This window comes from Salmo salar, chromosome 14 (genome assembly GCF_965601325.2).
Source record: "Salmo salar chromosome 14, fSalSal1, whole genome shotgun sequence".
Classification (NCBI taxonomy): domain Eukaryota; kingdom Metazoa; phylum Chordata; class Actinopteri; order Salmoniformes; family Salmonidae; genus Salmo; species Salmo salar.
In genome coordinates this window covers 74,069,675-74,094,458 of record NC_138304.1, presented here as the reverse complement: position 1 = coordinate 74,094,458, position 24,784 = coordinate 74,069,675, and the positions used below count along the sequence as shown (strand labels likewise).

The following is a 24,784-nucleotide window of genomic DNA, read 5'->3' as shown; positions in this document are numbered from 1 at the left end:
GTTTGACCCTTTAAGGGTCTAGCCAATGTTGGACTACTGTATATGGACTTGCTTGGTTTTGTACAGGTCAATGAATGTACAGGGTGTGTCTCACAATGATGCCCTGTACATACTCACCTGCCATTTAATCCTTTTGCGTTTATCCCGTCTCCCTAATTGGTGGAATTCACAGTACATCATTTTTTCCTCGAAGTTTATTGGTTAAGACACTGGGAGTAATCAGCCCCCGATGTGGAGCTTCGTTCTCCGGCTGCCCAGAAGGTTCTAGACTGTTGTCCCACACGCTGTCAAAAATGATGGGCCAACAGGTTCTCGTGCTGAGTAAGTAAATAGAAAACCCATAAGCAACGAGAAATGTTACATCTTAACGTAGATTTCTGTGGAGATTTTACTAATTTTGATGTTTCTGTCGTTTGTAATATCCCGACAAGGGGCCAATACAGGCTCTATAGCGTCGATTTCTAGCCAGCAACAAAGCATGTGCTTCTGCTTCCTTGCCGACAGCTGACAGTAGTGTTAACTAGCTAGCGTTAGCGAACTGGCTCTTTGTATGACTCTATTGGCTGTAACGTAAAATAATGTTACAGCAAACCTCTGGCTGGCCGTAGTGCAATTTACACAACCCTTAACTAGTTAGATAGCTAAGTACTCAACTCAAATGTCCATTCTCAATAATACATTTTGCAGTAACGTTACTGTTACATATTACATTAGCTAACTATTTACAACATACAGGAACCTTAGCTAGTTAGAGGTTGACCAAATGAGGCTAAAAATATGGGAGGGGAGCCCATCTGTTTGGCAACATATTAGTGAAGCTCATAGAAAAATGTAATCAAATCAATCTCATTTTAACCTAGTCGTTGAAGCTTCCAGGCATGTCCGTAGCTAACATGTCAGATGAATGAAGCTGGCTTGGGTGATTTAGTTATGTATGCATGTAATTTAGTAACGTTAACTGTACAGTATAACAGATCAGCCTTCCAAATTATAAAATCTCTAATCCACACATGATACGCCTAGCTATACTCTATGGCGTATTGTAGGCATGTAATTTAGCTAGCTAGCTACAGATGTGGGATCTTAATTTGTACATAGAAATCAAAAGGTGCAGAACAGACGTAGACTGGTTGGATCCCACAGTTTACTAGACTAATTGCTGTAATTATGTTTTGGTCTGCTGTGTTTTTCCAGTAAAATTTTACACAACATAGACTTAACTTGGTTTCAATGTTCCACTACAGGCCAGAATATGAAGCGGGAGTCTGGACGGAAGGTTCAGACAGGAAATATCAGTGCAGCCAAGGTGAGGTATCATTCTTTGGTGTCTTCCACTTAGGGCTGTAATGGTGACTGTATTACTGCCACACTGGTGGTCACGAGTCATGACCGCAGTCAAATTCCACATGACGTTCAGTCAGGCTTCCCCAAGCTCTGATGCTGCTGATGGTCATTAGTAGCCTACCAAACTTGCTAACTGCCTGGTACTCCCTCTAATCACTCTGACATCAATGCAAATGTTTTAGAAAATCAAATCACACATCATGAGAGCAACATTTCCATAGGCTATGAAATGATGTGAGAAAATAGTTTTGACGGCCTCTATTAGAAAGAGGATCCAATCAGCGTTCTATACGCTAGGCCTACTATATTTATTTATCAACTTTCCTTATAATAAGCACATTGCTTTGCTTTGCAACAGGAGTATAGCCTACCTGGCTGTCATGAAAATGAACCACGGGAAAAGCGTCCTCCATTCGCTATTTAAGTGCATAGATGACTTTTTACATTTTTTATGGTCCATTCTATATCATTCACAAGTGATTATTATTACTATCACTTGTGAATGATGCCCAACGTGTGCAGTATGGCCTATATGTTTTCATAAGGTACAGTATGTATCACAACTTAAGTGTCCATATAATTTCATAATATTAAGCACATTAATCCGCTTTACAACTGGTGTAGAGCCTAACTGGCATACATACATGGGCGGCGCGAGTTTCACGTTTGGGTAAGATGATGTTCACCATAAAAATGCACCTTTTTATAATAAAGCGTTACATGCGTAATCGCTTTTTCGGTCACTTTTTCCCACAGCTGTGTGCGTATTGCTGCGCCTATAATGTAAAGAAATAGCCTAATAGTTAAAAAGTTAAGCTAAATGCTCTGATTTGTTGCATCAGCCTCATTGCTTTTCAAATATTTTTTGATGCGAGTGGTTGTATTAGCTTGGGATCTATCGCGTCCCACAACTGTCCCAGCGTGTGTTTGGAATATTTACTGTACCAGTCAAAAGTTTAGACACTTACTCATTCCAGGGTTTTTCTTAATTTTTTTATATTTTCTACATTTGTAGAATAATAGTGAAGAAATCAAAAATATGAGATAACACATATGAAATCATGTAGTAACCAAAAAAGTGTTAAACAACAGAAAATATATTTTATATTTGAGTTTCTTCAAAGTAGCCACCCTTTGCCTTTGACAGCTTTGCACACCCTTGGCATTCTCTCAACCAGCTTTTTTTATTTAAACATTATTTAACTAGGCAAGTCAGTTAAGAACAAATTCTTATTTACAATGACGGCCTACCAAAAGGCTTCCTGCGGGGACGGGGGCCTGGGATTCAAAATAAATAAATAAATACAATATAAATATAGAACAAAACACACATCAGAACAAGAGAGACAACACTACATAAAGAGAGACCTAAGATGGCAACATAGCATGGTAGCAACACAACTTAACAACAACATGGTACAAACATTATTGGGCACAGTCAACAGCACGAAGCACAAAGCAGCCATAACTGTCAGTAAAAGTGTCCATGATTGAGTCTTTGAATGAAGAGATTGAGCTAAAACTGTCCAGTTTGAGTGTTTTTGTTGCAATTCGTTCCAGTCGCTAGCTGCAGCGAACTGAAAAGAGGAGTGACCCAGGGATGTGTGTGCTTTGAGGACCTTTTACAGAATGTGACTGGCAGAACGGGTGTTGTATGTGGAGGATGAGGGCTGCAGTAGATATCTCAGATAGGAGGGAGTGAGGCCTAACAGGGTTTTATAAATATGCATCAACCAGTGGGTCTTGCGACAGGTATACAGAGATGACCAGTTTACAGAGGAGTATAGAGTGCAGTGATGTGTCCTATAAGGAGCATTGGTGGCAAATCTGATGGCCGAATGATAAAGAACGTCTAGCCGCTCGAGAGCACCCTTACCTGCCGATCTATAAATAATGTCTCCGTAACCTTGCATGGGTTGGATGGTCATCTGAATCAAGGTTAGTTTGGCAGCTGGGGTGAAAGAGGAGCGATTACGATAGAGGAAACCATGTCTAGATTTAACTTTAGTCTGCAGCTTTGATATGTGCTGAGAGAAGGACATACTCCCAAGTAATTGTATGAGGTGACTACTTCATGCTCTAAACCCTCAGCGGTAGTAATAACACCTGTGGGAAGAGGGGCATTCTTCTTAACAAACCACATGACCTTTGTTTTGGAGGTGTTCAGAACAAGGTTAAGGGTAGAGAAAGCTTGTTGGACACTAAGAAAGCTTTGTTGTAGAGCATTTAGCACAATATCCGGGAAGGGGCCAGCTGAGTAGAAGACTATCATCTGCATATAAATGGATGAGAGAGCTTCCTACTGCCTGAGCTATGTTGTTGATGTAAATTGAGAAGCGTGTGGGGCCTAGGATTGAGCCTTGGGGTACTCCCTTGGTGACAGTCAGTGGCTGAGACAGCAAATCTTCTGACTTTATACACTGCACTCTTTGAGAGAGGTAGTTAGCAAACCAGGCCAAAGACCCCTCAGAGACACCAATACTCCTTAGCCGGCCCACAAGAATGGAATGGTCTACCGTATCAAAAGCTTTGGCCAAGTCAATAAAAATAGCAGCACAATATTGCTTAGAATCAAGGGCAATGGTGATATCATTGAGGACCTTCAAGGTTGCAGTGACACATCTGTAACCTGAGCGGAAACCAGATTGCATACACGAGAGAATACTATAGACATCAAGAAAGCCAGTCAGTTGATTTATTGACAAGTTTTTCCAACACTTGATAAACAGGGCAAAATATATATATAGGCCTATAACAGTTAGGATCAGCTTGATCTCCCCCTTTAATTAAAGGACGAACTGTGGCTGCCTCCCAAGCAATGGGAACCTCCCCAGAAAGGAGAGACGGGCTTGGCGATGATGGAGGCAGCAACCTTAAAGAAGGAAGGGTCTAAACCATCTGACCCAGATGTTTTTTTGGAGTCAAGTTTAAGGAGCTCCTTTATCACCTCGGACTCAGTGACTGCCTGCACGGAGAAACTTTGTAGCGGGGCAGGGGAAAAAGAGGGAGGAGCATCGGGGATAGTTGCATTAGAAGGGGTGGGAGATGAGGAAATGTTGGACGGGCAAGGAGGCATGACTGAGTCAAATAGGAATCCTGACTTAATGAAGTGGTGATTTTAAAGAGCTCAGCCATGTGCTTCTTGTCAGTAACAACCACATCAACATTAAGGGACATGGGCAGCTGTGAGGAGGAGGGTTTATTCTCCAGGTCTTTAACCGTTTTCCAGAACTTCTTGGGGTTGGACCCACAGAGAGAGAACTGCTCCTTAAAGTAACTAACTTTAAGGAGTGCACTTATTTCTCATTTGCCTGAACGATAGCCAGTCAGCTTCAGTATGCGTGTGCTGAGCCTTTCGCCAAATGCAATTCTTGAGGTGGAGTAACGTTCGATCACGGTCGAACCAGAGGCTGAACCTGTTTTTCATTCTAATTTTCTTTATGGGGGCGTGTTTGTTAACAATACAACTGAAAATATAAAAAAAGAAGATCCAAGTGTCTTCGACAGAGGGGATCAAGCTGATTCTATACCATTTTACAGAGGTCAGTTCATGAAGTAAGGCTTGCTCATTAAGGTTTTTTAGCAAGCGTCTATGACAAATCAGGACAGGTCATTTCACTGAGTAGCTATTACGAACACAGGCTGTTAAACAGTGATTACTAAGGTCATTACAGAAAACACCAGACTGATACCTATCAGGATTATTTGTGAGAATAACATCGAGGAGAGTAGCCTTTTCTGGGTGTTTGGAGTCATACCTTGTGGGATTGGTGATAATCTGAGAAAGATGTAGGGAGTCCCATTGCTTTAGGACTTGGTCAGGTGGTTTAAGCATGTCCCAGTTTAGGTCACCTAGCTGGACAAATTCAGACTTAGTGTAAGGGGCCAGGAGAGAGCTTAGGATATAGGCTGGTGCTGATGGAGGACGATAGCACCAAGCAACAGTCAACAAAGAGCTATTTGAAAGTTTAATGCTTAACCTGTTGGGTCTAGGGGGCAGCATTTGCACGTCTGGATAAAAAAAATGTACCCGATTTAATCTGGTTACTAATCCTACCCAGTAACTAGAATATGCATATACTTATTATATATGGATAGAAAACACTCTAAAGTTTCCAAAACTGTTTGAATGGTGTCTGTGAGTATAACAGAACTCATTTGGCAGGCAAAACCCTGAGACATTTTCTGACAGGAAGTGGATACCTGATGTGTTGTATTGACTTTAAACCTCTCCCATTGAAAAACACAGGGGTTTAGGAATATTTTGGCACTTCCTATTGCTTCCACTAGATGTCACCAGCCTTTACAAAGTGTTTTGAGTCTTCTGGAGGGAGATCTGACCGAACAAGAGCCATGGAACGGTGATGTCCCATTAGACACCTGGCGCGCTACTTCATGTTGGGTACCCTCGTTCCAATACGTTATAAAAGGCTATGCATTCGTCCACCTTGAATATTATTCATGTTCTGGTTAAAAAAGGCCCTAATGATTTATGCTATACAACGTTTGACATGTTTGAACGAACGGAAATATATTTTTTCCCCTCGTTCATGACGAGAAGTCCGGCTGGCTTACATCATGTGCTAACGAGACGGAGATTTTTGGACATAAATGATGAGCTTTTTTGAACAAAACTACATTCGTTATGGATCTGTGATACCTGGAAGTGACATCTGATGAAGAGAATCAAAGGTAATGGATTATTTACATAGTATTTTCGATTTTAGATCTCCCCAACATGACGTCTAGTCTGTATCGCAACGCGTATTTTTCTGGGCACAGTGCTCAGATTATTGCAAAGTGTGATTTCCCAGTAAGGTTATTTTTAAATCTGGCAAGTTGATTGCGTTCAAAAGATGTAAATCTATAATTCTTTAAATGACAATATAATATTTTACCAATGTTTTCTAATTTTAATTATTTAATTTGTGACGCTGACTTGACTGCCGGTTATTGGAGGGAAACGATTTCCTCAACATCAATGCCATAGTAAAACGCTGTTTTTGTATATAAATATGAACTTGATAGAACTAAAAATGCATGCATTGTCTAACATAATGTCCTAGGAGTGTCATCTGATGGAGATTGTAAAAGGTTAGTGCATCATTTTAGCTGGTTTTATGGTTTTGGTGACCCTGTCTTTGACTTGACAAAACATTACACACAACTCTTGTAAATGTACTGTCCTAACATACTCTAAATTTATGCTTTCGCCGTAAAACCTTTTTGAAATCGTAAAACGTGGTTAGATTAAGGAGATGTTTATCTTTCAAATGGTGTAACATAGTTGTATTTTTGAAAAATTTGAATTTTGACATTTATTTGGATTCAAATTTGCCGCTCTTGAAATGCACCTGCTGTTGATGGAGTGCACCACAGGTGGCACGCTAGCGTCCCACCTAGCCCCAAGAGGTTAAAACCAGCAAATCAAATTGTTTGGGGACAACTGAGCACTGAAGGTGATCCTTGGTAAAGATTACCACTCCCCCACCTTTGGAAGCTTAATGAGGTAGTCACCTGGAATGCATTTCAATTAACAGGTGTGCCTTTTTAAAAGTTAATTTGTGAAATGTCTTTCCTCAATGTGTTTGAGCCAGTCAGTGTGTTGTGACAAGGTAGGGGTGGTATGCAGAAGATAGTCCTATTTGGTAAAATACCAATTCCATATTATGGCTAGAACAGCTCAAATAAGCAAAGAGAAACAACAGTCCATCACTTTAAGACATGAAGGTCAGTCAATCTGGAACATTTCAAAAACTTTCAAGAGCAGTCACAAAATCCATCAACCGCTATGATGAAACTGGCTGTCGTGAGGACCGCCACAGGAAAGGAAGATCCAGAGTTAATTCTGCTGCAGAGGATAAATTCATTACAGTTACCAGCCTCAGAAATGGTCAATTAACCTGTCTGGGAACCTGGGACGTTTGCGTCGCACCCTAGTCAACAGCCAGTGGAATTGCGTTGCGCGAAATTCAAATCTCTCATAAATGCTATAACTTCAATTTCTCAAACATATGACTATTTTACACCATTTTATAGATACACCTCTCCTGAATCGAACCACTTGTCCGATTTCAAAAAGGCTTTACAGCAAAAGCAAAACATTAGATTGTGTTAGGAGAGTACCCTGCCAAAAAAAATCACACTGCCATTTTCAAAGCAACTAGCATGCATCACAAATACCCAAAACACAGCTAAATGCAGCACTAACCTTTGACAATCTTCATCAGATGACACTCCTAGGACATCATGTTACACAATACATGCATTTTTTGTTCGATAAAGTTCATATTTATATATAAAAACAGCATTGTACATCGGCGCGTGACGTTCAGAAAATATTTTCCCTCAAATGCTTCCGGTGAATCAGCGCTACAATTTACAAAATTACTATTCTAAAACATTGTTAAAATGTAATATTGTCATTCAAAGAATTATAGATTAACATCTCGTGAATGCAACCGCATTGCCAGATTTAAAAAGAACTTTACTGGGAAATCACACTTTGCAATAAACGAGGTGCTATGCTCAGAAAAATAGGCTAGGCGATACAGGTTAGCGCCATCTTGGAACCATCTAAAATCAAATATACTGTTGTAAATATTCCCTTACCTTTGATTATCTTCATCAGAAGGCACTTCCAGGAATCCCAGGTCCACAACAAATGTAGTTTTGTTCGAAAAAGTTAATAATTTGTCCCAATAGCTCCTTCTTGTTAGCGCGTTCCGAAGGCTACTCATAATGTACGAGGCGCGCGGGACTTGTCGTCACGAATGTGAAAAATATATATATTTACGTTCGTTCAAACATGTCAAACGTTGTATAACATAAATCTTTAGGGCCTTTTTCAATCAGACCTTCAATAATATTCAAGGCGGACGATTGCATTGTCTTACTAAACGTTTCAGAACGAGAGGGTACCCACGGACACCTGCGTCATAGTAGTAATGGCCCTCCCCCTATGACCAACTTTCCAGGCCTCTCGTTCGGTCAGTTTTTACCAGAGAAGACTCAAACCACTTTGTAAAGACTGTTGACATCTAGTGGAAGCCTTAGGAAGTGCTAAATGAATCCGAACTCACGGTGTGTTTCATAGGCAAAGTATTGAAGGTGATTCCACAAATCAGATTTCCACTTCCTGCATGGAATCTTCTCAGGTTTTGGCCTGCCATATGAGTTCTGTTATACTCACAGACACCATTCGAACAGTTTTAGAAACTTTAGAGTGTTTTCTATCCAAATCTACTAATTGTATGCATATTCTAGTTACTGGGCAGGAGTAGTAACCAGATTAAATTGGGTACGTTTTTTTTATCCGGCCGTGCAAATACTGCCCCCTAGCCCCAACAGGTTAACGGCAACTCAGATTGCAGCCCAAATAAATGCTTCAGAGTTCAAGTAATAGACACATCTCAACATCAACTGTTCAGAGGAGACTTGCTGCAAAGAAACCACTACTAAAGGACACCAACAAGAAGAAGAGACTTGCTTGGGCCAAGAAACACGAGCAATGGACATTAGACCGCTGGAAATCTGATGAGTCCAAATTTGAGATTTTTGGTTCCAACCGCCGTGTCTTTGTGAGATGCAGAGTAGGTGAACGGATGAGCTTCGCATGTGTGGTTTCCACCGTGAAGCATGGAGGTGTGATGGTGTAGGGGTGCTTGTTGGTGACATTCAGTGATTTATTTAGAATTCAAGGCACACTTAACCAGCATGGCTACCACAGCATTCTGCAGTGATATTTCATCCCATCTGGTTTGCAGTTAGTGGGACTATAATTTGTTTTTCAACAGGACAATGACCCAACACACCTCCAGACTGTGTAAGGCCTGTTTGACCAAGAAGGAGAGTGATGGAGTGCTGCATCAGATGACCTGGCCTCCACAATCCCTCAACCCAATTGAAATGGTTTGGGATGAGTTGGACCGCAGAGTGAAGGAAAAGCAGCCAACAAGTGCTCAGCATATCTGGGACCTCCTTCAAGACTGTTTGAAAAGCATTGCAGGCATGAAGCTAGTTGAGAGTGCCACCAGTGTGCAAAGCTGCAATCAAGGCAAAGGGTGGCTACTTTGAAGAATCTGAAATATAAAATATATTTTGATTTAACACTTTTATTGGTTACTACATGATTCCATATGTGTTGTTTCTTAGTTTTGATGTCTTCACTATTATTCTACAATGTAGAAAATAGTAAAAAATAATGAGAACCCCTTGAATGAGTAGGTGTGTCCCAAACTTTGACTGTTACTGTGTGTATATATATATTTTATTTATTTCCTGAGCCTTCTTATATCTCCTAGATATAGGATAAACACTTCAAAGCCTTGTTTCTTATTTCTTTTGCCATTTATGAATGTTTTTCAAGGTGTTTCTCTGGCCTATAGTAGTAAAGGCCAAATTCAATATTTTATCCAAAAAAAAATTGATACCTAAAGGGGTCTTAAAGTTCAAAATCAAATAACTAAATGATCCATAGTATGACCATCTTAAAACAATTGCACATGTCATCTTAGAAACCCCCCAATGGCTTAAACTTTTAAGAATGAACTTGTTTTCTAGCTATGTTATTTCAACATAATTCTATGTTTAATCTATGTCTATGGGGCCCAGTACTAGGGCAGAGACGATGCCAATATCGCGATACTCTTTAGTATCGTAACAAGGAAACAAAACACAAAGCGGCCCTAATGTTGGAAACAATCATCATTATGTTGACATCCAGAGTCACATTGATTTATTTTCCAAGTTATAGCACACAATATTTTACATGCAGCAAGTTTTTAAAGTACCAGAGTTTGGTCTGCTTTGTTGAAATATTTCCTTATGTAATAAATATTGCGATACTTTTATCGTCATAGCTACTACTGTAGCTCTATTTATGAGGAATGTAGGATCACCATGATGCATTGCCTGTTGGCACTGTATAGATAACTTATTTTTTGTGTGTTATAGACGATCGCAGACATCATCAGAACATGCCTGGGACCAAGAGCCATGATGAAGGTGAGCTATAGGTTTCCTATTATGTCACTGTTTTGTCTGGAACATACTTTATGGTAGCACTTGAATCCGGAACCATAACATGCTTTGTGTTGGTAGATGCTGTTGGACCCCATGGGTGGGATCGTGATGACCAACGATGGTAACGCTATCCTGAGAGAGGTGAGAAGGGCACACTTGCTATGATTCCCATACATCTACTTCCATGCAGAAAATATCAATGTTCAGTGCCCCGGTGCAAATCCTACGTCACTCCTTCCATCTCTGCTTCCACATACGCAGATCCAGGTCCAGCACCCAGCTGCCAAGTCCATGATTGAGATAAGTCGCACTCAGGACGAGGAGGTGGGAGACGGCACCACCTCTGTCATCATCCTGGGTGAGTCACCACATGCCCAATACTGTGAATACGATTCACCATCAGGTCTATTCTCATTGTAGTAGTCCAATCCAGCCTATTCCTGATGTTTTACTCTTACTACTCCTGTGTTTCAACATGGGAAACATCATACTTTTTATGCATCTCTAGCGGGTGAGATGCTGTCCGTGTCAGAGCAGTTCCTGGAGCAGCAAATGCACCCGACAGTTGTCATCAGCGCCTACAGACGAGCCCTGGATGATATGCTCAACCTTCTCAAAGAAATCAGGTACTCTTCCAGCCTCTACCTCCCAACCACACACACAACCTTTTAATCGTTATAGAGCAACTGCCTTTAAAAAGCAACAAATCCTTTTGAAAACGGCCTACGTGACATCGATATGAGTCAAATGGTTATTCTAGTGTCAAAATTGACTACAAAGTGTAAGTAGGATAACTTTAGTCAAAGTCTGTGTCGTTTAAAATGGAGTTTGGAACAGCCGTGTGTGCGTGGTGCATCACAACAGGTAAATGAAGATTGGGTTTTGATTTGACAATGTCCATTTGCCCACTAACATGGGGTGAACAACTGCGGTGATTGCTCTCTATCCAGTAGCATAGACAGTGAGACAGACCTGCCCAGCAGCCCAACTTTGTTTACAGAAGACAACACGTTGTGCATTTTTTTTTACTTGAGAAATACTGCACCAAACACCTTTTAGTTAGATGTAAAATTGCAAAACTATAACGTCTTCAGCAAAAACTCAATAAATCTGTAATAAATTGTGTTGAGGAAGTGAAATGGGCTTCTTCGTCTAAAGTGTATCATGGGGGACAAACATCATTAACCAAACATCTCCCAGACTGAAATCTTGTTTATCTAATGAACAACAGAAAAACACACATGCCAATCAGCGTGTTCAGTGGCTCTTTAAGAGCTGAATTCTAATTTGACATCTGTGCATAATTTCACTTGTTATGAAAATCTGTGATTGGCATTGGTACTTGATTTACACTCATCAGTCTAGAGTATTGGCCCAAGTACTTTTTCTGGTAACTGCATGTTTTCGATGACAACTGCTTTCACACTCATCAGTTCTTTAACAACACTCTCCTCCATCCCCTCCTCCCCCCCAGCACCCCAGTGGACGTGAGCGACAGGAAGATGATGCTGAAGATCATCCACTCTGCAATCAACACCAAGGCCCTGAGCCGCTGGTCTGACATGGCCTGCAGCATCGCACTGGACGCCGTCAAAACTGTGGAGATGGAGGAGAACGGACGCAAGGAGATCGACATCAAGAAGTATGCCAAAGTAGAAAAGGTAAGGGTCAAAGTGTCTGTTAATGTCATACAGTCCAAGTTCTGCATCAGATCAGCATCAGCTTTAACGTCTGTTTTATCATCTGTGTTTGTGTGTGTTTGTTCAGGTTCCCGGTGGGATAATCGAGGACTCGTGTGTGCTGAAAGGTGTGATGGTAAACAAGGACGTGACCCACCCGCGCATGCGTAGAATGATCAAGGATCCCCGCATTATCCTGTTGGACTGCTCCCTGGAGTACAAGAAGGGAGAAAGCCAGGTATGGTAGAAATGGACACACTGTCATGGAATTATTGTAATCAAAAGGAGAGACTTGCATTTCTTCAAAACAAGTTAACTTTAATTAATTACTGCAGTAATGGCGCTTGTCAACGAACCTCCCGTAGGTGATTCTTTGAGAGCCCAACGACAAAAGTTACCATGGCCTTTTATAGCAAAGATACCCCCTTTAGTCTACATGACAAACAACAGATGTATGGAATGAGTCACAAGGTTAAGATTCGTGTGAACGATACTTATAATTCACAGCAGACAGTATCTGCTATGAAGACTTCTCATTGTATAGAGACCAGGGTCTCCAACTCCATACTGGAGCCATCTCCCCCTGGTACCCCAGTACAGAAACATTAACTCATGCTATGGAATGCGGTCTTGTTAGGCTTATCACCCAAAGACATCGTAAATCTTCTGTCAGTGTTGAATCTCCCGGAGGCCCACTTTCAGTCCACATACACACAGATGAGTGTTCTAAAAATTAAAAAAACTATTCTGTTGCATAAAACAACCATTTGATGCAATAACAGTATTATAACATAATCTTAAAATTTTGCTCACACAACACACACAAGAAGGAGAGAAGAGAGGGCCAGGTATGTATGACACAGTTAGTTACACAAAGTGAGTGGGTGCCATCTACCATACACACATACAAAAAGTTGGACCCGTTCCGAAATGGACCTGGGGCTTTCCCACACAGACCCAATATGCATAAATTATATTTGTTTATGTAGAGAACCGTTCCGAAAGGACCCGAGGACAACTAGACCCGTTCCGTATAGACCTTGTCGGATCCAGCAAACAACCGTGCCTACTCCCACTGTAGTAAACTAATAGCTGCCATAGCATGGTTATTTATCAAATATGATTACATAGTACCTGTCTTGACTGCATCAAACCGGGAGAAGCTAGTTAAGCTAGCTAACATTAGCTAATTAAGACTACAGTGCACACGCTTTCTCATCTTACAGTTAAAAATAACTCCATTCTGAATATTAACCCCCTAAGGTCGATGTCCGCGACCCTGCTGAAATCTAATTAGCATAATACAAATATCCCCATAAAAATCTGTCCGTTTTTAAGCTAGAGATCTGTTTTTTTCTGCATCTGCGGTGAAACATGACAGAGCAGGATCAGTGTTTGTCAGACCATGAGACATTCCGAAAATCGGTCTTCTTACAAAATCAGGAAGCGTCCGAACGATTTGGTGTTCTACGTTTTGCTCCACGATCTCCGGTCACAAGACTCGTAATGAAGGTACCAGTTGAAGAAAGGAATGGAAGTATATATGGAGACTGTTTAATGCCAAAAAATGTAAAAAAAACTAACAAATGTTTCCAATTTTTTTCGTAGTGCATTTGGAAATATTCAGACCCCTTGACTTTTTCCACATTTTGTTACATTACAGCCTTATTCTAAAACTGATTACATTTTTTCCCCCTCATCGATCTACACAATACCCCATAATGACAAAGCAAAAACAGTTTTGTAGAAATCTTTGCAAATGTAAAAATGAAAACTGATATGACATTTACATAAGTATTCAGACCTTTTCCTCAGTACTTTGTTGAAGCACCTTTGCAGCGATTACAGCCTCCAGTCTTCTTGGGTATGATGCTACAAGCTTAGCACACCTGTATTTGGGGAGTTTCTCCTATTCTCTGCAGATCCTCTCAAGCTCTGTCAGGTTGAATGGGGAGCGTCGCTGCACAGCTATTTTCAGGTCTCTCCAGAGATGTTCGATCAGGTTCAATCCACATGGTTAATGTTCTTGGAATAAAATATATATATATATATATATTGGTCATGGCTCCCGAGTGGCGCAGCGGTCTAAGGCACTGCATCTCAGTCCCTGGTTCGAAATACAGGCTCTATCACATCCGATTGTGATTGGGAGTGCCATAGGGCGGCGCACAATTGGTCCAGCGTCATCCGGGTTTGACCGGGGTAGGCCGTGATTGTTAATAAGATTTTGTTCTTAACTGACTTGCCTAGTTAAAGTTTACATTTAAAAAACAACTGGTGGCAACCGCAGCACAATCAATAGGAGGTGAACAGTGGCTGGTGCTGAAAATATAGCCAACTTCTTATGCAAGTGTTGCACACCAACAGATGGAGAGAACCTACACCAGTTGAGCAATTTATTTCAACAATAGTCTTCATTTTAATTTGACTTTACAAACAACGAGGGCTTAATTGGAGTCTTTCTTCGGAGCCTAGACCTATATAAAATAACTTAACTGGCTGAGGTAGGCTATGAGGCTTAACAGTCTAATGGAAGTAGGATTTTTTTTTTATTAGGCCTACTTACAATTGCAACTAGTCAAAAATGTAGCATCCTACATAAAACAGTAATTTAAAGGAAAAAAAGTCTGCACATTTGAACTAATAATGAAAAGCGCACATTTGTAAATCCCAAACTCTAAAAGTAATTGAAAGGAAGATACAAATTATTTGTGACATTGTGGTTACAATAAAGAATGTAAACAAGATGCTGTGTTTTTATTTACAGTAGTGATGGACAACTGGAGGCATTTTGAAAACAGGTATTCAAACACTAGTTTTTGGTGTAGCAGGTGTAGCCCATCATGTAGCAGGTGTAGCCCATCATGCAAATGTTTCCTATTAGCAGGACACTAGACTTTTTATAGCCTGGCTACTGTAGTGAAAATCCCTCAACTTGCAATGTATTTGATGCTTAAGTACTCTAAGGTGTTACATTTGTAACTCAAAACAGCAGTACAGTATTTCGTGATCTTTATGCTTTACCGTAAATTCCGGACTATAAGCCGCAACTTTTTTCCCACGCTTTGAACCCCGCGGCTTAAACAATGACGCAGCTAATATATGGATTTTTCCCGCTTTCAATTTATTTTTTCCCAAAAAAACACATTCTTTGACGTGCTCAGTATTTTGGCTGCATGAAGCTTTCATTAGACCAATGAAATTGCCAAATGGGTTAAGGTCAAACAACTTTTTTGTTTACTGTTTAGATTAAATCGAGCGCTCTCAAACTTCCCATCATTCTGATTACGGTAGTCATTTTGTCACCCTCATCATGGCAAAGACACGGAGAAATGCATATGATGCAGCTTTCAAGTTGAAGGCGATTGATCTGGCTGTTGGAAAAGGAAATAGAGCTTCTGCACGGGAGCTTAGTCTTAATGAGTTGATGATAAGACGTTGGAAACAGCAGCGTGAGGAATTGACTCAGTGCAAAAAGACAACTAAAGCTTACTGCTAATGTTTTATTTTTTGTTACAAGCCGTGTTTCGTTAAAGCCTATTTATTTTTGTTACAAGCCGTGTTTCGTTAAAGCCTATTTATTTTTGTTACAAGGCGTGTTTCGTTAAAGCCTGTGTAAAGTTCATTTGTTTTAATGTACCGGTAGGTACCTGCGGCTTATAGACATGTGCGGCTTATTTATGTTCAAAATAAAAAAATTCAGTGGGTGCGGCTTATATTCAGGTGCGCTTAGTAGTCCGGAAATTACGGTAGTTAATAAAATAACGAGGAAAAAATACATTCAAATGCGGATGTTTATTTAAAGTACATTTTAGTCGCACTTCCACCCAGCTCCACGACCACAGATAAAACCTTGCTGAGATGATCAATGTATTTGTTGCGTTGTTGTATCGTCAATTTCTCTAGCCAAAACATCTTGATGTCCTTGACCAGTTCATCTTTTTTTTCCTCAAAGAAATCTCGAGCCATGATACCTGAAAAAGGAGGCAAGAGTGAATTATTGTGGATCACATAACAGTCCGTGAGGTGTAGGCTACAACATTTTATGTACCATTTGCTTTGTAAATAGCCAAACTTACCATAAAAAAATCTAATATGGGCATGATCCCTGGCGAGAAATTGCCCCCCACACATGGAGTTTGAGGGGATGCTTGGGACTTGGCTTGCTTGATCTTCTTTTTTTCCGTGAGCAATTTGCTCAAAATTGCTAAGGGTCACGGTTGATTCGTCTGTGAAGATGTCATTGAATGTCTCGCCAGCTTTGATCCATGCCTGGGCCTGCAGGACGCAATGTTCTTTGTCAGATGAATCATTGGGTCGAAACTACAGAACAGTACAAATCAAGCGAACACACATGGTTAATGTTCTGAGAATTAAAATATATATATATATATATAACATTACTTACCTTCATCAACATCTTTATGCTTTCGTTAATAAAATAATAAAAATCTTTCAAAATGCTGATGTTTAGTTTTGAATCCATAACGAATTACTGTGGGAATAAATATCACTGAATTACAGAAATATTGGAACAAAGTTGTCGAATGAAGGTTAACAAATTGTTGCTTACTGGAAAATACTCTTTCAAACACACGGTCACGTTGTACAGCGCCATTATGGCTATTAGCAGGGCTATATTTTGGCCTTTATAAATATTATGTTGGCCTTTATTCAGATTACAATCACTCACTTTTTTTAACAAAATATTCTCCGAAATATCGTTAATATAGCCTTCCAGCTGTGGACGTCTATTTCAGCACTGTTTCGCGCTGCTCTGAGACAAACACGGAGAAACGAAAATGTTTAATTATATTCTTAAGTTATGTGTTGACTGAATATAAGCAAGTGATGTGTGCTAAATAATTAAGTTAGGTTGCTCCAGAAATAAATAATTCTAAATAACAAACTGGCTTTATTTACAAATTTGTGACAATGTCTCACCCCATGTTCAAGAATTGCATTTTTCTCGCTCACTCTAGGTTAAATGAAAACAAAATCTCCTAAATATTGTTACTTTTTAAACAAAGCGATTATTATTAATTAATTCTGAATTATATAAAAGCTCCTTAGGATCTGTGAGAATATCTAACGGAAAATGCCCTTTAGATATTAATTTAGAATCCTCCAATCCTCTAAATGTAATTATTGGCGGAGAGTCACGTCATTGAAAAAAAAAACATTTTTAGATCTACTCTAGTCCTACCATAGGCGAAATGAGTTTCACGAGTGTTGAGTAATGTGCTGTTAAAAGTGGTGTAGGTCTTAATTATTTAAAGAGCATACTGAAGTTAGAAGCAATAGGATTTGAAGCAAAAGCCTACAACTATTTTATCACCGTTTTGCGCTGCTCTGAGACAAGCATGGGGACTGGTCTTGATAAATCAATGAGATTTGTATTTTCACTTAATCTCCGTTTGGGTATTGGTTAGACTAGAATGAGAAAATTAGGGTGCAGAAATGTTATGCTCTAGTGTAACCTTTTATTTAACTAGGCAAGTCAGTTAAGAACAAATTCTTATTTACAAGAACAGCCTACTCCTTCCTCCCTGTCGGGGAATTGAACCCCGGTCTCCCGCGTGCCCGCATTTTCTAGTACAGACATGGCCTGCTCTCCCTTATGTAAGGAATTAGGCACTTTCCCATGTTTACTACAGTATATATTGTAGGCTATGTTTACTTAACAGACTGAACAGTAGCCTAATAAACTAATGCAGGTGGCTTATATCTTCAAAAAAAATGTAAATGCTTTATTATCCAAATGTAAAAGCATATACTCTACAGTACTGTATTTCTTCATCAGCATCTTTATGCTTTCGTTAATAAAATAATGATAAAAATACTCTTGCAAAATGCAGATGTTTATTTAGTTATGAATCCATAAAGAATTACTATAGGAATAAATATCACTGATTCACAAAAATATTGGAACAAAGTTGTCTAATGAAGACAAACAATTTAGAATCCTCCAATCCTCTTATGCTGTAGCCTACTCCCGACTGTCTCGTTGTACAGCGCCATATTTTCCATTCCATCCTAACGGATACCCTGAGGTTTTCATTTTTTTCGGAATACGTACGTACGTACGTACGTACGTACGTACAGTTGAAGTCGGAAGTTTACATACACCTTAGCCAAATACATTTAAACTCGGTTTTTCACAATTCCTGACATTTAATCCTAGTAAAAAGTCCATGTTTTAGGTCAGTTAGGATCACCACTTTATTTTAAGAATTTGAAATGTCAGAATAATAGTCAAGTAATTTATTTCTACTTTTATTTCTTTCATCACATTCCCACTGGGTCAGAAGTTTACATACACTCAATTAGTATTTGGTAGCGTTGCCTTTAAATTGTTTAACTTGGGTCAAACGTTTCAGGTAGCCTTCCACAAGCTTCCCACAATAAGTTGGGTGAATTTTGGCCCATTCCTCCTGACAGAGCTGGTGTAACTGAGTCAGGTTTGCAGGCCTCCTTGCTTGCACACACTTTTTCAGTTCTGCCCACACATTTTCTATAGGATTGAGATCAGGGCTTTGTGATGGCCACTCCAATACCTTGACTTTGTTGTCCTTAAGCCATTTTGCCACAACTTTGGAAGTATGCTTGGTGTCATTGTCCATTTGGAAGACCCATTTGCGACCAAGCTTTAACTTCCTGACTGATGTCTTGAAATGTTGCTTCAATATATCCACATAATTTTCCTGCCTCATGATGCCATCTATTTTGTGAAGTGCACCAGTCCCTCCTGCAGCAAAGCACCCCCACAATATGATGCTGCCACCACTGTGCTTCCCGGTTGGGATGGTGTTCTTCGGCATGCAAGCCTCCCCCTTTTTCCTCCAAACATAACGATGGTGATTATGGCCAAACAGTTCTATTTTTGTTTCATCAGACAAGAGGACATTTCTTCAAAAAGTGTGATCTTTGTCCCAGTGTGCAGTTGCAAACCGTAGTCTGGCTTTTTTTATGGCGGTTTTGGAGCAGTGGCTTCTTCCTTGCTGAGCGGCCTTTCAGGTTATGTGGATATAGATACTTTTGTACCTGTTTCCTCCAGCATCTTCACATGGTCCTTTGCTGTTGTTCTGGGATTGATTTACACTTTTCGCACCAAAGTACATTCATCTCTAGGAGACATAACACGTCTCCTTCCTGAGTGGTATGACGGCTGCGTGGTCCCATGGTGTTTATACTTGTGTACTATTGTTTGTACAGATGAACGTGGTACCTTCAGGCGTTTGGAAATTGCTCCCAAGGATGAACCAGACTTGTGGAGGTCTTTTTTCTGAGGTCTTGGCTAATTTATTTTCATTTTCCCATGATGTCAAGCAAAGAGGCACTGAGTTTGAAGGTAGGCCTTGAAATACATCCACAGGTACACCTCCAATTGACTCAAATGATGTCAATTAGCTGATCAGAAGCTTCTAAAGCCATGACATAATTTTTTTGAATTTTCCAAGCTGTTTAAATGCACATTCAACTTAGTGTATGTAAACTTCTGACCCGCTGGAATTGTGATACAGTGACTTATAAGTGAAATAATCTGTCTGTAAACAATTGTTGGAAAAAATTGTGTCATGCACAAAGTAGATGTCCTAACCGACATGCCAAAACTATAGTTTGTTAACAAGACATTTGTGTAGTGGTTGAAAAACAAGTTTTAATGACTCCAACCTAAGTGTATGTAAACTTCTGACTTCAACTGTATGTATGTACGTACTCAGCAAAAAAAGAAACATCCTCTCACTGTCAACTGCATTTACTTTCAGCAAACTTACATGTGTAAATATTTGTATGACCATAAGATTCATAAACTGAACAAGTTCCACAGACATGTGACTAACATAAATGGAATAATGTCTATGTAAACTTCCGACTTCAACTGTATCACACCAACGTGTGCCAGTTCAAATTGAACTTGAATTTAAACTTGAACTAATGACACTCGAACTCCCATAAAACAAGTTAGAGTGTTGTTTCATGGTACACTATCTTTGTTTGGTGCCTTATGCTGATCTCTGTCTATCTATATCTCTGTCTAAAATACCTCATCAAATACAGTACATTATATGGCACATTTATTTTATTTTGCTTTCTTCCTGCAGCTGAAAGTGTAAAATGAACAGTACATGTAGCAGTTTGGACTACTGTGACTATCAGTAAAATAAACTCAGCAAAAAAATAAACGTCATCTCACTGTCAACTGCGTTTATTTTCAGTGAACTTAACATGTGTAAATATTTGTATTAACATAACAAGATTCAACAATTGAGACATAAACTGAACAAGTTCCACAGACATGTGACTAACAGAAATTGAATAATGTGTCCCTGAACAAAGGGGGGGGGTCAAAATCAAAAGTAACAGTATCTGGTGTGGCTACCAGCTGCATTAAGTACTGCAGTGCATCTCCTCCTCATGGACTGCACCAGATTTGCCCGTTCTTGCTGTGAGATGTTACCCCACTCTTCCACCAAGGCACCTGCAAGTTCCCGGACATTTCTAGGGGGAATGGCTCTAGCCCTCACCCTCCGATCCAACAGGCCCCAGACGTGCTCAATGGGATTGAGATCTGGGCTCTTCGCTGGCCATGGCAGAACACTGACATTCCTGTCTTGCAGGAAATCACGCGCAGAACGAGCAGTATGGCTGGTGGCATTGTCATGCCGGAGGGTCATGTCAGGATGAGCCTGCAGGAAGGGTACCACATGAGGGAGGAGGATGTCTCCCCTGTAGCGCACAGCGTTGAGATTGCATGCAATGACGATAAGCTCAGTCCGATGATGCTGTGAGACACTGCCCCAGACCATGACGGACCCTCCACCTCCAAATCGATCCTGCTCCAGAGTACAGGCCTCGTGCAACGCTCATTCCTTCGACGATAAACGCGAATCCGACCATCACCCCTGGTGAGACAAAACCGCGACTCCTCAGTGAAGAGCACTTTTTGCCAGTCCTGTCTGGTCCAGCGACGGTGGGTTTGTGCCCATAGGTGACGTTGTTACCGGTGATGTCTGGTAAGGCAGGTCCTCACAACAGGCCTACAAGCCCTCAGTCCAGCCTCTCTCAGCCAATTGCGGACAGTCTGAGCACTGATTGAGGGATTGTGCGTTACTAGTGTAACTCGGGCAGTTGTTGTTGCAATCCTGTACCTGTCCTGCAGGTGTGATGTTGGGATGTACCGATCCTGTGCAGGTGTTGTTACATGTGGTCTGCACTGCGAGGACGATCAGCTGTCCATCCTGTCTCCTTGTAGCTCTGTTTTAGATGGACATTGCAATTTATTGCCCTGGCCACATCTGCAGTCCTCATGCCTCCTTGCAGCATGCCTAAGGCACGTTTACGCAGATGAGCAGGGACCCTGGGCATCTTTCTTTTGGTGTTTTTCAGAGTCAGTAGAAAGGCCTCTTCAGTGTCCTAAGTTTTCATAACTGTGACCTTAATTGCCAACCGTCTGTAAGCTGTTAGTGTCTTAACAACCGTTCCATGTTCATTATTTGTTTATGGATAATTGCACAAGCATGGGAAACAGTGTTCAAACCCTTTACAATGAAGATCTGTGAAGTTATTTGTATTTTTACAAATTATCTTTGAAAGACAGGGTCCTGAAAAAGGGACATTTTCTTTTTTTGCTGAATTTATATAAACTCAGCAAAACACTGTTTCCCATGCTTGTTCAATGAACCATAAACAATTAATGGACATGCACAGAGATACTGTGAAGACATCCTGAGGCCCATTGGCGTACCATTCATCCGCCGCCATCACCTCATGTTTCAACATGACAATGCACGGCCCCAGTTTGCAAGTATCTGTACACAATTCCTGGAAGCTGAAAATGTCCCAGTTCTTCCATGGCCTGCATACTCACCAGACATGTGACCCATTGAGCAAGTTTGGGATGCTCTGGATCTATGTGTACGACAGCGTGTTCCAGTTCCTGCCAATATCCAGAAACTTCACACAGCCATTATCAACAGCCTGATTAACTCTTTGAGCAAGATGTCGTGAGGCGTGAGGCAAATGGTGGTCATACCAGCTACTGCCTGGTTTTCTGATCCACACCCCTACTTTTTTTTTAAGGTATCTGTGACCAACAGATGCATATCTGTTTTTCCAGTCTTGTGAAATCAATAGATTAGGGCCTAATTCATTTATTTCAATTGACTGATTTACTTATATGAACTGTAACTTAGAAATTGTTGCATGTTGCGTTGATATTTTGTGTGTGTGTGTGTGTGTGTGTGTGTGTGTGTGTGTGTGTGTGTGTGTGTGTGTGTGTGTGTGTGTGTTTTTTTAACCATGTGTATTGTTCTACAGACTGATATTGAGATTACTCGTGAGGAGGACTTTGCCCGCATCCTGCAGATGGAGGAGGAGTACATCCAGCAGATCTGTGAAGACATCATCCGCCTCAAGCCTGACCTCATCTTCACAGAGAAGGGCATCTCAGGTACGACACACACACACTGCTTCAAAATGCAATGCTCTTGGTAAGGCACATGTCTGATGCAACTGACATTTTTACCTTGACTATATTTTGCCTCTCTCTTCAGACTTGGCTCAGCACTACCTGATGAAGTCTAACATCACGGCTATTCGCCGTGTCAGAAAGACAGACAACAACAGGATCGCCAGGTAAGTCCAATACACTATGAAAGCAAAAACATAATTTGATATTTCATCGTTATTGGAGACGCTTATCTCTGTTCTGTTTTGCTTGTCTTCACTGCGTTTTGTTACTATGTACAGTACATAGCTAGCAAATGGCCGGTCACTTTAATTGCATATTGGGGTGTATGCTCTTTACAACCACTGCTCTAACTAAACCAACCATCCTCTTTCCCTGTTACCCCTCAGAGCGTGTGGCGCACGTATTGCCAGCCGTACGGATGAGCTGCGCGAGGAGGACGTGGGCCTGGGGGCGGGCCTGTTTGAGATCAAGAAGATTGGAGACGAGTACTTCACCTTCGTCACAGAGTGCAAAGACCCCAAAGCCTGCACCATCCTGCTGAGAGGAGCCAGCAAGGAAATCCTGGCGGTGAGAAACTGAGAAAATAAAAATGTTCAAATAATATGCGCTTTTTATTGTACAACAATCACTAAAAGAGAGGGATAATGGTGAAAAATAATGTTAATGGGATGAGTCTCTTCCTAGAACATGTTTTTTTTTTTTGTAAGTTATCAGAGTAAAGATGACTGACTGAGGTTTTACTTTTGTTCTGAAATCTCTCTCTCTCCACCATTTTCCCTTCTCTCCCAGGAGGTGGAGCGTAATCTGCAGGATGCCATGCAGGTGACCCGCAACGTTCTGCTGGAGCCCAGCCTGCTGCCTGGCGGCGGCGCCACCGAGATGGCCGTGTCCCAGCGGCTGATGGAGCGATCCAAGGCCCTCACTGGCGTGGAGCAATGGCCCTACCGCGCCCTTGCCCAGGCCCTGGAAGTCATCCCCCGCACCCTCATCCAGAACTGTGGCGCCTCCACCATCCGTGTGCTCACCTCCCTCAGGGTAAGAGAGCGACGGAGAGTCAAAGGTAGAACCTCATACCATCTTGGAGTAAGACCCGATGGGAGAGTGGGTGTGTGTTGTGTGAGAGAACGCTCAAGAAGGAGAGAGCGTTGGTGAAAGGGAGTTAGAGAGGATTTACTGTACATTTTAGTGGCCTTTTCACTGAGCTCCATACCTCTACAGGCCAAGCACACCCAGGAGGACAGTGTATCGTGGGGGGTGAATGGAGAGACTGGCACCCTGGCTGACATGACCGTCCTGGGCATCTGGGAACCGCTGGCCGTCAAGGCTCAGACCTACAAGACCGCAGTAGAGGTGAGACTAGCGACCGCCAGATTAATACAATGTTAAGAGACGCTACGTAAGTGTTCATTAGGTACATGTTTGGATGTGCAGCACTACTCCATTGAACTCCTTCTCCTTTCTCCAGACGGCCATCTTGTTGCTGCGGATCGACGACATTGTCTCCGGACACAAGAAGAAGGGAGACGAGCAGACAGGAGGAGGACAGGGTGCTGAGTAGAGGAGAAGACAAGGATCAGGAACAAGGAAGAGGAAGAGGGTAATGGAGGAATAGGCAATCTGAGCTCTGACAACACTGTTATATAAACCACTAACTCCGATATGACATTTGTTATGGACACACTAAGCAGACTGGGATAGGGTTGTTGCATGTATTACATATGAATGCACTGGATTGGGTATTAAGGCACCCCAGTTAGCTTTGGTCGGTGTGTGTATGGTGTGTGTTTGCGCAGTATTTATGGCAGTAAGTAAGATGACTGAATGTGTTCTCCTGGGACCAAGGTTTACCTCAGCTAGTCACTCTGTAGGTATTTCTCTGTATGGTAAAACTCCTTTGTGTGACTTTAGTTGAACGGTTGCCAATGGATGGTGACCAAATCAAGTGACCAATAAGTCATTTGAATTAACGACAAAAAAAAATAGTAGACCTTGTAAATGATTTAGAGCGTGCAATGTCCACTTCTGAAGATCCTTTTTAAATGTTTAAATTCTGTATTATATGGATTGGATCGTAACACATTACTGCATTTCAATGAATGAGAATGCTTTCTCTCTCCCCCAAAAATGTTGGGGTTGTTAAATTGGCCTGGTGACTATGGTTCTGAATCCGGTTACTCCACCAGAACTTTTTCCTCCATTACCCCTTTGCCTGGTGTTGTTGCCTGTGATTGTATCAACCTCAATAAAATTGGAAACAGATGAC

The 24,784-nt window shown here is 41.1% G+C and overlaps 1 protein-coding gene across 1 annotated transcript; it reads left to right on the top strand.

Annotated features, from left to right (window-relative positions):
• Nucleotides 1-142: 142 nt before the first annotated feature.
• LOC106569895 (T-complex protein 1 subunit gamma) lies at nucleotides 143-24,784 on the top strand. Its single transcript, XM_014141610.3, has 14 exons — nucleotides 143-321; nucleotides 1,245-1,306; nucleotides 10,300-10,350; nucleotides 10,447-10,509; nucleotides 10,630-10,726; nucleotides 10,877-10,994; nucleotides 11,843-12,029; nucleotides 12,136-12,285; nucleotides 22,368-22,500; nucleotides 22,604-22,685; nucleotides 22,908-23,088; nucleotides 23,311-23,556; nucleotides 23,740-23,871; nucleotides 23,987-24,784. The coding sequence occupies exons 1-14, from the start codon at nucleotides 294-296 to the stop codon at nucleotides 24,077-24,079; spliced, it is 1,623 nt and encodes a 540-aa protein (XP_013997085.1). The 5' UTR covers nucleotides 143-293; the 3' UTR covers nucleotides 24,080-24,784.